The 16,467-nt window shown below is 38.2% G+C and overlaps 7 protein-coding genes across 9 annotated transcripts; 2 read left to right on the top strand and 5 right to left on the bottom strand.

Moving 5' to 3' along the window:
• Window positions 1-569: 569 nt before the first annotated feature.
• Window positions 570-1,635, top strand: Bdbt (Bride of doubletime). The gene has a single exon (XM_068297821.1). The coding sequence runs from the start codon at window positions 737-739 to the stop codon at window positions 1,577-1,579; it is 843 nt and encodes a 280-aa protein (XP_068153922.1). The 5' UTR covers window positions 570-736; the 3' UTR covers window positions 1,580-1,635.
• On the bottom strand, window positions 1,571-3,142 carry ppan (Brix domain-containing protein peter pan). Its single transcript, XM_068297811.1, has 4 exons — window positions 2,734-3,142; window positions 2,315-2,679; window positions 1,816-2,252; window positions 1,571-1,748 (listed from the first exon to the last, which is right to left on the bottom strand). The coding sequence occupies exons 1-4, from the start codon at window positions 3,064-3,066 to the stop codon at window positions 1,618-1,620; spliced, it is 1,266 nt and encodes a 421-aa protein (XP_068153912.1). The 5' UTR covers window positions 3,067-3,142; the 3' UTR covers window positions 1,571-1,617.
• A 100-nt stretch (window positions 3,143-3,242) lies between these two features.
• On the bottom strand, window positions 3,243-5,617 carry mia (meiosis I arrest). The gene is made up of 3 exons (XM_068297800.1): window positions 4,519-5,617; window positions 4,283-4,446; window positions 3,243-4,215 (listed from the first exon to the last, which is right to left on the bottom strand). The coding sequence occupies exons 1-3, from the start codon at window positions 5,278-5,280 to the stop codon at window positions 3,315-3,317; spliced, it is 1,827 nt and encodes a 608-aa protein (XP_068153901.1). The 5' UTR covers window positions 5,281-5,617; the 3' UTR covers window positions 3,243-3,314.
• A 137-nt stretch (window positions 5,618-5,754) lies between these two features.
• Window positions 5,755-6,884, bottom strand: Pcmt (Protein-L-isoaspartate (D-aspartate) O-methyltransferase). Of its 2 annotated transcripts, none has more exons than XM_068297828.1 (4): window positions 6,723-6,884; window positions 6,524-6,660; window positions 6,046-6,454; window positions 5,755-5,985 (listed from the first exon to the last, which is right to left on the bottom strand). In XM_068297828.1, the coding sequence occupies exons 1-4, from the start codon at window positions 6,775-6,777 to the stop codon at window positions 5,981-5,983; spliced, it is 606 nt and encodes a 201-aa protein (XP_068153929.1). In that variant the 5' UTR covers window positions 6,778-6,884; the 3' UTR covers window positions 5,755-5,980. The 2 variants fall into 2 exon arrangements, with proteins under 2 accessions (XP_068153929.1, XP_068153927.1); XM_068297826.1 differs by having other exon boundaries at window positions 6,050-6,454.
• A 343-nt stretch (window positions 6,885-7,227) lies between these two features.
• Snm1 lies at window positions 7,228-10,211 on the top strand. The gene is made up of 3 exons (XM_068297796.1): window positions 7,228-8,533; window positions 8,593-9,046; window positions 9,107-10,211. Exons 1-3 carry the CDS (start codon window positions 7,410-7,412, stop codon window positions 9,659-9,661), a joined length of 2,133 nt encoding a protein of 710 aa, XP_068153897.1. The 5' UTR covers window positions 7,228-7,409; the 3' UTR covers window positions 9,662-10,211.
• On the bottom strand, window positions 9,942-15,429 carry Pi4KIIalpha (phosphatidylinositol 4-kinase II alpha). Of its 2 annotated transcripts, XM_068297797.1 has the most exons (8): window positions 14,737-15,429; window positions 14,098-14,674; window positions 12,312-12,430; window positions 11,945-12,075; window positions 11,681-11,876; window positions 10,786-11,621; window positions 10,656-10,724; window positions 9,942-10,590 (listed from the first exon to the last, which is right to left on the bottom strand). In XM_068297797.1, the coding sequence occupies exons 1-8, from the start codon at window positions 14,917-14,919 to the stop codon at window positions 10,587-10,589; spliced, it is 2,115 nt and encodes a 704-aa protein (XP_068153898.1). In that variant the 5' UTR covers window positions 14,920-15,429; the 3' UTR covers window positions 9,942-10,586. The 2 variants fall into 2 exon arrangements, with proteins under 2 accessions (XP_068153898.1, XP_068153899.1); XM_068297798.1 differs by lacking the exons at window positions 14,098-14,674; window positions 14,737-15,429 and adding an exon at window positions 13,118-13,743.
• A 365-nt stretch (window positions 15,430-15,794) lies between these two features.
• On the bottom strand, window positions 15,795-16,395 carry LOC137582990 (coiled-coil domain-containing protein 115). Its single transcript, XM_068297831.1, has one exon. It carries the CDS (start codon window positions 16,349-16,351, stop codon window positions 15,869-15,871), a length of 483 nt encoding a protein of 160 aa, XP_068153932.1. The 5' UTR covers window positions 16,352-16,395; the 3' UTR covers window positions 15,795-15,868.
• Window positions 16,396-16,467: the final 72 nt, after the last annotated feature.

Genomic DNA, 16,467 nt, shown 5'->3' with positions numbered 1-16,467 from the left:
CCTATTCTTTGGTTACCCATGAGCGTAAGTAGACCAAGGGATCATACATCTGTCTACGCACAACCAGCAATTCTCTTTTATTATCCTTCCATCCTAACGATGTCTGACCAATGATTATAGTAAATAACTAGGATCTAATTTTCACTGTAATAAGAATAATGCAGGTTTACGATGGTTCAATCATCATTGTCACGAAACTATATTTGTCTACCATATATACATAAAATGAAATATCATCACTCTAGCCCAATTGGGTTCCCATTTCCGTTATAATCTTTGCAAGCATGTGTTTGTCATATTTCAGGTTAGGAGATGCCTCTTCAGCGGGCTTGGCCTCTAAAAAATCTTCAATCGTAGTTCATTTTCCTATATTGGGTTTACACGTCGTATGAGTTTTTTATTTTAAATCAAACCCCTTTTCTTGTACGGTCTGTCCTGTCTTATACGCCTTGTCATGTCTTTTAATAGCCGAGTAACGAACCAATTTGAACAGCCTTTTTAAGGTATAAGACCAGCCAGTCAAATGGCATCTCTTGTCATAGTCAGCTGTTTACAAATATGGATGGCATCTCTAGTCTTGCAGTCAGCTGTTTATGGCGTCTCCTAATTGTCAAAAGATTTTGATTTTAAAATTAAGAAAAACTGACTACACAATCGCAGAAACGCGATATTTACATCCCGAACAAACATAAAAAAGTTGGCACACATTCTTACGCACATACATCCCCCGAATAACATGCAATGGTATGTGGACTCTAAGTGGGAGGATCCTACCCGTGGTCTCACCAAGAAGGTACTTGGTTTGGAATTTTCTGTGATGGAGAAACCTCTTTTGGTTAGCAAAGTTGAATTTAAAGTCAACAAATGCGAGAACTTGGGAAGCCGGCCCAGCAAATATCTAAATGATTTATCCTCGGCGCAGTGCCTGGAGATGGGAACTGCTGTTACGCCGGTGGATTACTATATAGAAATATTGCTACAACAATTTCTACCAGGCGAGACATCAGCTTGCTGCATAAGCACCAAGTCTGGTGAAAAAATTAATCTTGAATTAAAACTGGAGAAGATTATAACTAATACCCAGGTGGAAAAGTTGAATGCGGCTGAAATACACAATCTAGCTCTGGGCTACAAAGAATGCGGTGTTCAAATGTTTAAGGCGTATCCGAAATTTGCCTTTGATTACTTTTCACGTGCTGCCAAGTTACTAATCACGTATAAACCGTTCGATAAACTGACCTTGAAATCGAACGGCATCAATGGAAGCGATCTGGAGGCTCTATTTGTACAGGTGCAAACCAATTTGGCTGCATGCATGTTGCGGGAGCAACGCTATGAGCATGTCATCTATCACACCGAATTCGTGGAAACTGCCGAAAATCCGAGCGAGAAAAGCATTTATAGGCGTGCACTTGCCTACTATCATTTAAAGGAGTTTGCAAAAGCTCAAAGCATGGTGGAACGTATGCCAAAGTGGGAGGAGAAGAAGGAATTCGTTAAACTCAGGGACAACATAGTATCTAGCTGGAAGGATTGTAATGCCCACTACAAGGAAGTGGTGCAGCGAATGTTTAGCTAAAATTATATATGTAATATATTTTATTTCTTATAAAAAATCTATTTGGTTTTTTTCGACTTATTGATCTTTTTCTTGTCGTGGTCCAATTTGGGTTTCTTATTTTTGTATTTCATGTTGCCGGGCAGTCTTGTCCGTTTCCTTGAGGATTTCTCCTCATGTTTAAAGAGTTCTGTATGAGAAGAAAAAATATTAAATTAGTAACTTAAATTATCAATTTGATTTTTAGGTAATTTTACCTTCATCTGGTTCTTCTCCCACTTCCTCCTTGTAGTATTTTGCATCATCATCACTTTCATACGCATCCTCATCCTGATTCTTTGACGCATCTCTTTTCTGTTGTCCCTTTTCTGCCTTCTTTAGCTTCAGATTGCGTGCTCTATTTTCAGCTTGCTCCTTCTTGCGTTGCTCTTTCATTTTTTTCTTCTTTTCAATTAATTTTCTCATCGTTTCCTTTTCATCCTCCGTTTTGACAACGTGATCGTGATAAAGAACTTCACCCGTAAGCAACTCCTCTTCGATTTTAATCAATTGCATTGTTAAGCGTGGACCGATTTCATGCAATTTGATCGAACTTTTATTATCCTCCAAATTGCCTTTGCTTTTTAAAGTTTGGGCTAGCACTACATGGGATTGCTCGTCATCCTCAACCTCTGATTCAGAGGCATAGCCATCTCTGCAAAAGAAAAACCAAATTAAAACTTTTTTTGATTCATTATATATTAAGGCTACGCTCACCTGGTCACAAAGTCCACCACTTCATTGCATTTGTTCAGATTCGGCACAGTTCCCTTTAGAATCTTCTGAACCGAACGCTTTAAACCCACTGGCACCACTTGCACAGAATAGTGACGCATCTCGACCAGTTTGGTCTCCGGGTTGTAGGAAAATAACACGCAACGTTTTATGGTGCCAATGTTAACCTGGGCCAGATTTATAGCAGGGAACATATTCTGAAATGTGTTGGCCATCAACTTAAGATGCTTGCCATCACCACTGAAGTTGTTCATTATGACTAATGGAGCATGTTTAAAGTGGTCTGGATCAATCATTTGCTTCTTACTGCTGGATATTACATCCCGGGCGAGAGTAAATTGATGCACCTGTCAAATATAGAAATGTCAATCTAAGTTCTTTTTTATAGCTATGGAACATACCTTGAAGGTGAGTGAGGGACCTCGTGGAAGTCGCACTACTTTAAAGGATAATTGTGTAGATGCCTTATTGAAGATGGCCATGTGGGAGACATGAAAGAAACTGCTCAAGCTTACAAAATCCTTAATGCGATTCATGCGCTTTTCCCTTAAATTGGTTGCTGTAAACGGTTCCATAATCCGGCGAAAATCTAACGTTAGATCTGTGATATATGGACATGTTAGTCCTCGGTGTATGACAAATGAATGGGGTGCCTCGACAATTTCGCTTGGTTCGCTGGCTTTAAAGGCAGCTGTGCGAGTTTTGGGATGCACTTTCTTCTTGCCGCGTCCCATTTTGTACGTAGAAGTCAACAGTAAATTGTCTAAAAAACAAAAACCCAAGCAGCACTGCGCACGTGTTGCTAATTAGTGTGGCCGTTTTGGGCAAAAAAAATCACAGATCACAGTGTTGTAACAGTTTTTAAATACCCTAGGTGGTGGCGCGATGTACAATTTGAACAAATTTTCAATTTAATTTCCTGATCTGAAAACCATTTGAAAATTTTATTATATTTGTGGTTATTATTCACTTTACAAATGTTTTAGGGGTTTTTTCTTAATACAGAAAAGCAACCAGGTTTCAGCATAGACAAAGGGTAAATCTTAAGGGGTTGAAAACCGGGATTGCCAGAATTTGGATTGGACATAGTGATGCTCTTTATATTTGAAAATTGTGCCGGAACACTAATTAGTCTATTGTTCACGCGCATTATCTGTAAAGGTGGTCTAGGCTCCTCCACCTCCTCCTTCTCCAATTTCTGTGGCTCCTGCTCCTCCAACTTCTGTGGCTTCTGCTCCTGTGATTTCTGTGGCATCTGCTCTTGTGACTTCTTAGGCATCTGCTTTTGTAAATTTTGTGGTCTCTGCTCCCGCAATTTCTGTGACGGAGCACGTACTGTTTGCCGGACAATTCCCTTACCCAATATTACACCATGGCCATTTAAAGGGTTTTTAATTGGTCCTTTTTGAATGGTTTTCTTTGGGGGTATTTTCTCCTTATTCCGTTTGTGAACCGGCTTTTTTCCCCTTCTTTGGACATTTCTGAGACGAGCAGCAGCTGCTTCCTTCTTTGCATCGGTTATGGCCTCCACCTTAATTCGACTTACTGTCACAGCAGCACAGAGCGAGAAACCGAGGAAACCATAATTTCTGGAAAATTTCTCTAACATATCCGGAGGACCATGCATTTTCATTAAAACTGGAGTACAGACCTTAAGAATGCGATGTCTTATATATCGGGAGGCTTGCCTGTTTATATTGAAATTTTGTTTAGACTTCAAACATCTCATTCTGTCTTTCAAATGCGGTTCTATGCGACTTGAAATGAAGGCTATCTGAGGCACTAGATAGGCTCGGACTACATAGTTGCCTAATTTTCCGAAGCCAATAACCGCACCATAAACTGTGGTCAATGGAAGCTTTTGCAAGGCTTGATTGTAGATTCTTCAAGAAAGGGGTTTGGAAATCGTTTGAAAATCTATAAATATTTTGTACTCAATAGTCAACCTACCCTATGACCCTTGGCAAAATGGCATTATGTGGATTATCATAATGCCGGATAATTTCGGCAATAATGTTCCCCGAATATTCACGGAGTGCCCAGTGATCCGCGGGAAACGGGTCGTCTTGACGAGTTAATAGGCATGTCAACACGGCGGGTATCAATTGATGAAGCTGAAGTCAATAAGGAGCATTACAACACATTTAGCATCGAATGAATTTTAGTCTACAACATTCGGTACTTACGCATTTTTGGAGGCACAAGCTCGAGTTGGCCACCAATGCCCTCACCATACGCATTAGATACAGCAGCTTTGATATATTCAGCTTTACCACATTTACACTTACAGCATTGGAGATGAAAAGACAAAATGCGGGCAGGAGATTATTGAGAGCCGGATCATTAGACAATGTCTGCAGGGCCCGACGACGTTTATTCTCCGATTTACCCAAAATCGCATTAGTGATTAGTCTGTAAAAGCCATGTTGTTCACGGGATAGAATTCGTTTGCGTGGCTTTAGACAGACTTTCTCCTCCTTAATGAAACGAAAAGGTCGATTCGGGATAATTGCATTGTTTATTGGTAAGACTGTTGTTTCACATTCAGATTCCGGAGTGTCCAGCTTGGTAGGCTTCTTCACAGATTTATGTTTCTTTTTTTGGTATTTCGGCGGCATTGTTATTTTCTTCAAAATCTTGACACCTCTTTTCGATTTCGATGATTTCTTTTTACTTTTTTTCTTGTGGAGTCTTAACCCGTTTATCAACAAATCCAAATTCCCTTTGTATAAGTGACGAACCTGAAATTCACGCGCTCGCGTCATCCGTGCATATTCAAACGCATTGCCAAGGAGTTCACGGCACCAATCTCTAACCATTAGACGGATTTCAAGATTCAATGGCTCAGACAAGGATTCTCCTATAAAGACTTTGGCTATCTCATTTACAGAAACTGCTGAAATGCTTTTGGGCTTCGCTACAAATCCGTTCTGCTCTAAAATTGACATTTTTACTTGAACAGCTTCAGTGTTTAATATAAAACCTTTTTACAAACAGTAAAATGTGATTTGATTTAAATTTGAGAATTCAAATCAACTTGTCGACATGTTTTTCAAAGGTCTAATGATGTTTTATATTTTTATATACGGATCTACCTAGTAGGCCTTTGTAAAAAGCTAAAGCTGTGTATCCACACTCAAATTTGTATGACAAACAAATCAGTTACGTCAAACACGTCGAAGATAAAACCAGTTCTATTTTCGTCAAACGCCCACTTCAAACCCGAAAATTACTGCAAACCACACTATCCACGTTCAAAATTTGCTTGAAACACAACAAGTTTGTCATACAAATTTGAGTGTGGATACACAGCTTTAGGCGAGCGGCATGGGAATACTTATTGATAGTAATATCCATCAGGATCCAATCAATTTTAAATTTCAAATTCTTAATAATGTTAAATTATTCTCATACTACACATATTAAACAAATTAGTTTTTAATTAAACGAATAGATAAACTTCTGATTTAGATCTAATATGACATCTATGGATAATAATATTTCCATAAACGAAAAAGAACCAAGCCAAACAAGATACCAACGATCACAAATTTCCACAAATAGCTCAGTCAGGAGCGTAGGTCCGTTAGGGGAACATACATAACACCCATAAGGCGGGTCATCTGCACCTTTCCATTGTCGTCTTTGTCATACTAGTGTTGCATTGATTTAATAATTTAGAGATTTAATAATTTAAGAAAGATTGCATTCACCTACTTGCTGCATATACTGAGAGCCACCTTCTGGTCCGACTGGTACAATCAGTCTGCCCCCATTGGCCAATTGATTGATCAATTCGGTGGGTGTATCTGGCGCAGCAGCTCCAACATGTATGGCCTGATATGGTGCATGACTAGGATGACCCTTTCGTCCATCGCCTTCCACAATGATTAGTTTTTCCGAATCTAACATCGAGCGATCATCGGCATTCAAGTTTGCTTTACTCATTTGCACCAGCGACGATTGATGTTCGATTCCCACAATTTTGGTATTTGGATTATCACCTTTTGCCTTGATGTAGCGATAAAAACAGGCCGTCAAATAGCCGGAACCAGAGCCCACGTCAAGAATATGGGCTCCAGGTTGCAAATGATCCCGCAAATATTCTAAAGCAAAGGCATGCTGCAGGGTAATGATAGGATAAAATAATACTATAATAATGTTCGCATTTGTAATTGTTGGCCCTCTTACCATATGTGGAGCACTGATGGTTACACCGCCTCCTATAGGTTGGGGAGCATCCATATAGGGATTTCGGGGCGAATAGAACTTGCGATCTGTCTCTATCATGGCCTTGGCGACTGCATCGCTCCCAATGACGCCGTATTCTTACCAAAAGAACATTACAAATAGAATGATAATATAAAGACAAAAAAATGCAAATACTTACCCTTTAATTGGCGTATTAGATCTTCATTGCTAGCACCTACGGAACGCCAGGCCATGCTGAAAGCACGGATAAATATTCCTATCCTAATTATTACTGAAATATTCAAATTTATCAGCTTGCAATTTCTTATTCTTGTTGGGAAGGCAAAATTAAAAAGCAGAATAGTAAAGTGCACATAACGATAAAAGATAGCGCCAGCAAGTTAATCGGCATCTACGTCATAACTGCTTTACAAAAGTCACATCTCAATTCATCTCTTCTTTTGGAGATTTTATAACAGAATTATAAAAGAAAAAATGATATTGTAACAAATAGATTATAAAGTGCCAGCAACTTACTTTAAAAGTAAATATTATAAATGTTTGTAAATTTTTGTTTATTTTATGGCATGCATTCAGCTGTTCAATTAGATATCTTTTGTTCTTTGTACCATTACTTGTTGTTATTTATGCAACACTGTTACTTTTACAACACTACTTGTAGGTTGTAAGGATATTTATGTTTTGGTGCTATTAAAAACATTAAAGTTTGTAATGTGGTCTAATATTAATTGATTTAGTGGCGAATTTACCTATGTATGTATTAATTATTCTGTAACAAAGACAATTCCAATTATCCAAACACATAGGATATTTTGAAAAGGCATTCGTGATCTGCAGTGATCGAGTGTACACCAACTAATCCCAAATGGCTACCTCTAATGTAGGAAAAATACGTTTGAAAAATCTAAATGAGTTGCAAAAACCGTATTTTAGTGAGAACTCCAATAGCACAGTAGCAACAGAATGTGTTGTTATTTCGCCAGAGACTCCAAACAAGGTGTCCAAAGCTTCTCGAGGTCGGCGAGCGGCAACAACAGTTAAGAAAAAACGGGACGCAAATATTGAGAATGGTGAAAATACAAAGAAAATTGTGGCAAATACTACAGTAAAGCGTGCAAATAAAAAAGAACCACCACAGGGACAAATGCGCATTGATTCCTTCTTCAAGAGTGCAGCGAAAAACTACAGCGTTGCAATAGATGTGCCAATGACTAAGTTGACTTCCTCATCTGAAAACAAGAAGAAGACGACAAACCGAGTACCACGAAAGGGACGCAAGCGACTCTTTCAGGATGAAACTACAACGTCAACATCAACAACTACCACAAACGCTCAAAGTGATGAGACAGAACCCAAGGTGAAGCTCCGATCGAGGTTTAGAAAACAGCCTTTACGAAACGCAAAGGTTAATAATGTCAAAACTGAGTCAAATGAAGTTATTGACCTTTGTTCTGATGAAGATGATGAAAATCATCCGGTACCCATCATCACACCTAAGAGATGCCTAGAGCCGTTAGATACAAATGAGAATATCATACAGGAACACATAATTCCAAGTCCAGTTGAAATAAATAAAGACACAATTACCCTTAAGAGAAGCACAGAGCCCTTAAATGCCAATGATAACATCATACAGGAGCTCACGATGCCGAGTCCAGTTAACATTGAGAAACCCACGAACTCGCGTAGACCGCGCGGATCTCCAAAACCATGCCCACCGTACAAAATTGTAGAAGGCACAAATTTCTGTGTAGATGGTTTCCAATTTGGTATAATTCCCAATGTAACTCATTATTTTCTGAGCCATTATCATGCTGATCATTATATTGGTCTCACACGCAAGTTTTCCCTTCCGATTTACATGAGTCCAACTACGGCGCGCCTGGTGCGCATGTTTATAAAAGTAGATGACGTTTATATAAACGAGATTGATATAGATCAGACGATTATAATAGATAATATTGAGATCACTGCTATTGATGCTAATCAGTAAGTAAAACAAGGAATACATATTTTTATCCATTCTCACCTCTGACTTTGTTTTATAGTTGTCCTGGTGCCTTGATGTTCTTTTTTAAGCTTAGTTCTGGACAAACTATACTCCACACTGGTGATTTTCGTGCCAACTCTGATATGGAATCATTACCCATTTTCTGGAATAACCCACAATTAGACGTGCTTTATTTAGATACAACCTATTTGAATAAAAATTATGATTTTTGCCATCAAAGTGAAAGCATTGATCGTGCCATAAGTTTGGTTCAAGAATTTCACAACAAACACAGGGACAAGCGTATTCTCCATGTCTGTGGCGCCTATGTAATTGGAAAAGAAAAGATTTGGCTAACAGTGGCCAAAGAGTTTCAATTGAAAGTCTGGACTGAACCGCATCGACGCACAGCTATCGATTGCTTACATTTGCCGGACGCTGAAACATATTTATATGATGACCCGAACGAAGCGAATTTTCATATAATAGGATTGGGACAGATAAGCTATCCAGTAAGTATATACTTCATCAACATGTTAACGCATTGGTTATGACATTTTTTTTTTTTTTAGAGCCTGGTGCAGTATTTTGATTTATACCAGGATAAATACGATATGATCCTGGCGCTAAGACCAAGTGGTTGGGAGAAGAACAGAAAACCATCATATGGCAAGCGGATTAGTGTCATAGGCATTGAATATTCAGAACACTCTAGCTATAAAGAACTAGAAAGATTTGTTCGCTTTCTAAAACCACATAAGGTAATTAGCACAGTTCCAACAGAAAGGGATCTATTTGTTACTGGAAAAGTGCCAACTCACTGGTATAACTATAAAGGACATGCAAGCATGATGTCCAAAGCGTTTCAACCATCTATTACAATATTTTTGAAAAACACGCCTCAAATCCAAAAATCGAAAAAGTCATCGATTTGTAACTCAGTTGCAAGTAATGAAATGCTTTTAAGCCCGCTTAGCCAATCAAACACGAAAGAAAATGATGGAAATGCAAATGTGACGATTTTAAGTGCGTCCGTTTCTCACAGCCCAGTACAAGATCAAAATGAATCACAACCCGTGACAAGGTTGACATCAGATGCATCGGATGATATGCTTTCATTTTTATAGCATTGTCTTTTTCTATTTATCAATCCACTCCAGTTGCTGTTATTGGTAAGTTAGTTGGTTAATTATTCTCTAATTCATATTGAACTTTATGTTCAATCAGCTTTTGTCCATAATGCGAAGAAAGTAAGAGATATTTTGTTGTCAGTCATCTTGTTCAATAAAATTTGCTAAAGAATTGTTTGTGAACTGTTAGTTCGATCAGTAATTTAATTTGTTATTCAAATAAAACATAAAAATTATAGTACAATACAAGGCATTTAATTTAATAATGTATACACAGTTATTCAATACATTCATATTTGTATATTTATATATATATTTTCCTCTAATTTTACATACATTCTTAATCGAATTTATCCAAAATAGTATCAAGAGTGTGAAAACTAACCCCATGTTTCCCGGTTTCATGAAAAGTTCTATAATAAATTAAGTTCAGAGTTCAACTAAAACATTACAAAGTGAAACAATATAACGGCAATCGTTTAATAAATATTTATATTTATATATAGATAATTATTGTATAGAATAAATGTACATTTTGATTACCTCACTGATATGTGTGCTTATATATGATTCATTTGGAATGACGATGAGAAAGTTTTCGATACAATTTCGATTTAATTTCTATCTATTTTTGCACAAACATTTGAAAATAACGAAGAAAAAAAATGTATGTTAATAATAAGGATCAGCAGAGAGAAGATAAAAAAGTTTGACCAAATTTTGTACCTAAATAATTTTCAATATTTTTCTTACTAAAACTAAAAACTTTAGATTTTTTTTTGTTTTTTTTTGAGATAAATTAGACAACAATAAAGCGTTTAAAGACGTGGGATGTGGGCTTTGACTTGATTCACGAATTCGGCATGCCAAATTTGGTTTTTCCATTTGGTGGGGTTTACACTTGGTGTATGCGCAACGCTAATTAACTAATAAACAAAAGTGAGATATATATATAATATGAATGTGTATATAAGGATTTGCAATATCTTACCACCAGGAAAAGAATGGGCTCTTGTTCTGGAAGCGTTGGGTGAAGGAGAAGAAGCGACTGCCACTGGAGCTAAAATAAAAGTTAATTAAAGAAAAATATTAAGATTATGGTGCAATTGAATTCGGCTTACCGCTCTACAACAACGGCTGGCATCTGTACCAGTTGTACAGGAGATTTACCATCCCTTAATGCTTGCGTCAGATTTAAGATCTGGCCTCTCATCACAGACATTTGACGCTCAAAGAGACGCTTATCGAATCCACGATCCTGCTGGAACAGATATAACAGCTCAGCGCAGATTTCCTCAACAAAATTCATGTCCGACAGCTGTGGCAACACATGATCCTTGATATCATCGCTGAATGGCACTTTAGCTTGAGGTAACCAAGCCCAATGATAGGGATAGGCGCGCCACGAATCTGGGTGCTTAAATGGAAAAGCCAGACCATTATCAATAGCTGCAATTTTGATTTGTGGGGAATCCACTAAATTCCAAGGAACATCCGAAGCGTGTGAATCTTTTGACTGATTAGCTTTTGTTTGGCCATCCTCTTCGCTACTGGCAGTACTATTTGGCTTACTCTGCTGGGTATTTTGACTCTCCCTGCCCATGTAATCGGGGGATGTTGGATTACCACCAGCAGAGTGTAACGGAGGGGATTCATTAATATCAACAATTGGCTGCTTACGTTGTTGGCCCTGAATATTATTAGGTCTTAAGGCTTCTGTCATGGTACGGCCACCAGTACCACCCACTTCTCCAGTTACTTTGGGAGCCACATATTTGATTAGCCAATTATCATTGCCTCTATCCGTATTTCGTATGATATAGTCCAGGACAACAAGACGCTCGAATTGCAACTGGAATGACTTTGCCACAGCGGGTGACAATTGTTCGCTCTCAAATCGACGCAGCCAATAGTCGGCATCTTTGTAGCCTTCTACAAACATTTGAAAGGAACCAGTCTGAAGGAAAAGAGAAGACCATATTAGCCAAAATTCGTAGATGGAGAGGCAAGACAAACCTTTAAAGGCAAACTCATGCGATTAAAATGAGCTGATGGATAATGCTCTTTGATACGTTTCTTAAGTTTGGCTTTTTGGCGATCAATGCGTGCATAGTTAAAGCTCTCGGCCACAAGTCGAACTACCCGAGTCTTTGGTACCACATCTAAATTTAATTTGCGATCCACTAAACTGGCTCCCGCCTCCGAAAGATAACTAAAAACAAAACGATATTGTAGTTCTTCACCTTTACAAAATGGCATATTTGTTTTATGTGAGCTCACCCCTGATTGGGAATCAGGCAAGCGCGTCCAAAACAACAGGGACAGCAAAGCTTGTGCATCCATTTGGTCCATTTTGGATTCAGTCGGCCATATGGCTCTTCATCTTTGGGTTTAAATACGGCAACACAGCGCTATATAAGGATAAGCAATAGTATAGTAGTTCATTGAATAACATGAACAATATGTGTCCAATCTAAACCAAAAGTCCTGTAAAAATTCAACTTAATTGCCGGACTTCCCCGTTTGTTGGAACTATATTTGCTCTATGCGTTTTATATATGTTTGGGCTTTGGTGCGGCTAAAACTTATCACCCCAAAACCCATGCGTAACGCAATAATTAAAACTTCCACTTTGATGTCTACTCACATTTGAAGGATCTTTCACAAAATAGGAACCACTGCTACCCTGATAAATACGTTCAGGCAGCACACCTTGCTCAATGGCCAATTCCGATTGGGCCACAACCTCTGAGAAAAGTGGATCATCTGAAATTACAAAATTTCCATTATAAAATATGTCTTTCAATGTCCATTCAAGTCAAGTACAAATTAAGTTTGTTCGTAGAAAGAATATAGGCATCCTGCAAGCAATGTTCACTCGAATTACACTGCAGAGAAATTGTTTTCAACAATTTTGTAATTGAAGGAACGTTTTCTTAAAATATTTATAATAAACGACGAGCGCGGGGAGAGGAGCCCAAAACGGTAGTGAGAGCGACAGACAAGTATGGGTCTCTTTTCTCTTGGCATTTGCGTGCCAGCTGTTGGTTAATAATAGCCAACAAAAGTGGGTTTCGATGAGACCTTGACATTGCCACGAAGTAGGCAATGTGTGTAAATTCTAAAGTGGCCAGTCATGAGGAAGAAAAGAAAAATCAATCAGCATATGAACCTATAAAATCAAAGTTATCATTAAACTCTGAGTTCTCCTGGTAAATCGAAAACACATGTTGGATAAAATTTTCGCGACTTGAGCTTAACGATGGACGTGTCATTGTGTGACTTCAAACACCTTCTACTACCTGTAGCTGTTCCAACTTAGCAGAAACACACACACAGCTGATAAGTTCAGAGTGTAGTAAACAGGTCGAAATTAGCATAGCTAAAGCATTTCCGATAAGGTGTTTATAAGTGTGCCCCACCAGCATTTGTGGTTTGTTGTCGGCGACTTACACAAGTTTCTCAGGGGACAATTTGCACATTGACATCGTGGTCGTTCAATTTTTACAGTTACTGTATCATCCGAGCCACGTTTCATTGATACGGCATCAATTAAAATTGGTGGTTCATCCTCAAAGTCCGATGCCGCAGGTAAATAATCCTTCTCTAAACTCTGACACTTTTCCTTGCAACAAATGCAGGCATATGGCATAGATGTGGAGATTTCAGATGGCTGTAAACTATCCGAACTGGGTAATACAACCTGTTTACTTGTTGTTGGATGCTCCGAATATCGGTTATCAGTCGGTTTCGCCGGTTGACTTGCCTTTCTTCTCTGTGCTGGCGGCAGCCTTCGCTCTTGCGTTTGTCCATCGTCCTCAGTTGATGATGGCTGCTGCTCTCGTTGATGCTGCCGTAGCTTCTCCTTCGGTGTGAACTGGTAAAAATATTTACTCATTGTTCTAGCATTATTGTTGATGTTCAAGTTTTTTCTTGTCTTGTCTTGATCGTGTGTTGTTGTTCTTAACTATGTGCAGTCGGGCAAGGTTCCATTTTCTTTCAGTTCATAAAAAGTGAAATCTTTATTTCTCAATTGCTTTGATTGACTGAAAGATTGTCAATTGTTAAACAACAAGACGAGAACCAAAGTATATACAACTTTTTGCACAATTTGAATTAAAACCGAAAGACGACTTGATAAATATGTATGTCTAAGAAACCATGAATCAACCAAAGTTAATTGAATAAGTCAGTATGGCCTATTTAGGGTATAACTTATTTTATGGGGGATTTACTTAAACCGATAAGAGTAAGAACAACTGAGTAGTTGTATTTGTTTAATCTTAACACTCGACAGACTGGCACCCGCTTAGACAAACACACACACACACACACTACATTCATACATATGATGCTGTTGCCACAGGAAGCCCCACACATTTTGCTTAATCACTTGTATGACTTCATCTCTTTGTACTCTTTGTATGACTTACCACCAAATATATTTGGTAACAGATCCACATGATCATGATCACGTCCTAGGCCACCGAGTAAGTCACTTATCCGACTGCCACCTCCTGCACCACCCAGTAGAGGCTGGGATTCTCGATTATCACTGCCTGCGTCCGTGGACATACCTTCAAAATCGATTTCTGGCACTAGACAAATATCATCGACCTCCTCGTGAGGCAGTCGGGCTATAAGCGTTGAAGATTTTGAAGGCGACGCTGATTTGGCTGATGCTGTTGTTGCTGTTGCTGCTGTTAAGTGACTAATCGCCAACGGTTGCGGTGAGCAACGACTCTCATTGCTGCTGCTCTCTTCGGCAGTACTGATTTTGTGTCTATTACCATTGCGCAGGGCTGGATTAACGATGTTGTTGCTGGTTAGTGGTTTTCGATTAAGTAACACTTCTTCTTCATCGTCATCATCATCATCAGCATCCTGGTGATCTCCTTTGCCATCTACGTGGACATCGTCATCATCATCATCCATGGCTAAGAGCATAGGTTCACGCGTTCGTTTTGACTTTTTCTTAATGCGCCCTTTACCCAATCCAATCGTGTTGATCTAGAAAAAAAAATATATATATATGCAATATATGTATATATGTTCGTGCTCCCAGCACTTACCTCAACTTTGGTGGTCAGCTGATTGATATTGCTTGGATTGGCATCCAAGCCGTTTAAATGTGTGTACAACTGTTGCTGTTCATTATTATTGGTGGTGCTCTGATCTTTGACATAATCACCAATAAGATCCACTTCGTCCTCAAGTTGCAGCAGTGGAGGATCTGTGGATTTTTCATAACTCATGGCTAAAGTGGGAGGCACGAGGAGTGTATGTATGCGTATGTCTGTATACGTGTAGATGTAGGTGTGGGTATGGGTTGGGGGCGGACGTTGTGTAGTTGTAATGATGATTTGCAGACACAACAACAAAGGCGCGCGCTGTTGTTGTTGTTCTTGTTCTTGTCACTTTTCGGGCGTTTGCTTTTGCTTTGTTATCTCCTACAGTCTGCTTCACCTCTGGTGCTCATATTTTGCATATTTGCATACCATATGAGTGAGGATATATATGTGTGTGGTTGTGTGCAATCGTCCAATTTTATTGTTTAAAATTTGGTATATATTATTGATTATTTATACTATTTCTTAGTAATATTTCCTCGAAGTCGAAGTCCTTTTTTTTCTTTTTTTTAATTTAAATATTACGAATAACAATTGAAAAATTACAACACTCTATTTATTAGGTTTATTTATTTAAACAAATTTATGGCTAACAGCGAACTGAAATAGTAACTAAATTACGCGAAAAACTTTGATTTTTTTTTGCCAAGAACAATAGAGATGAGAATTGTCTAAGAGAAATACCAATAACCCAGTCACAGTGACTAGGTAACGTGTATAAATCATATGGAAAAACTTTAGAATTAATATGGTATTTAATTAAGCCGAATTTAATTGATAATGATTACTTTTAATCAATTATAATCCCGGGTCAATATGGGAACCATATAAATGTACTATATTTATATATATATATATATATATAATTAGTTAATATACATTAAATTACAGTCACTGTCTTGCGAACATTCCTGAAAGTGCTCACCTCCATTAAGAACATTTACTTTTGTTTTTTTTGTTTTTAGAGTGACCACATGTCGCCAAAATAAAATACTCGTTACTTGGTTAAAATATGTTTCTATTTTGAATTACATTTTGGGCTTAAATAAATGTATGTACATATTTATGCAATTACTTATTGCTTTGTTATAAACTGCTTCACACTAGAGATGTTATTAATTACAGCATCCAATTGTCGTTGAAGATTAGCGCTCTCTGCCAGTAATTCAATACAATCTTTAAATTTAGAAGCGGCCTGCCGAAGACTCATTGGCGGCAATACACTGAACCAATTCAGAGGCTCCACGTAACCAGTGGACTTCTCCACAGCATGACGTTCGATGATTATCTCATTTCCATTCTTTTCGTCAGATGCACTTACAACGCGACAAAGGGCATTAAATTCTGTACTATTCTCTGTCGGTATCTGTGCGGTGGAGACTGAATTATTGCCTCCTTGTTGGAAACGCGTTCTGGCAAGAAGAATGGCTCCACTCGCGTTTGTTCGTTCAATATTAATCCGGCTTTGCGTATGGTCCTCGATTAAATGGAACATATCCAGGTAAAGGGAATCCAACAGTTGGCCAGCAGCTTCTTTTTCAATATTTTGTGTTGACATTTTACGGGAATTAAATCATATGATTGAAAAAGAAGAAGCACTAGCGAGTGGGTGGCAGTGTTACCAGGTTCAATTTATAAAAAAATCCAGATATGAAGCAACTAGTAAAAATTCAA

The sequence above is a fragment of the Drosophila tropicalis genome, unplaced genomic scaffold (assembly GCF_018151085.1).
Source record: "Drosophila tropicalis isolate 14030-0801.00 unplaced genomic scaffold, ASM1815108v1 contig_859, whole genome shotgun sequence".
NCBI classification, from domain to species: domain Eukaryota; kingdom Metazoa; phylum Arthropoda; class Insecta; order Diptera; family Drosophilidae; genus Drosophila; species Drosophila tropicalis.
The sequence above is the reverse complement of the archived record's forward strand: the minus strand, read 5'-3'. Positions and strand labels throughout refer to the sequence as shown.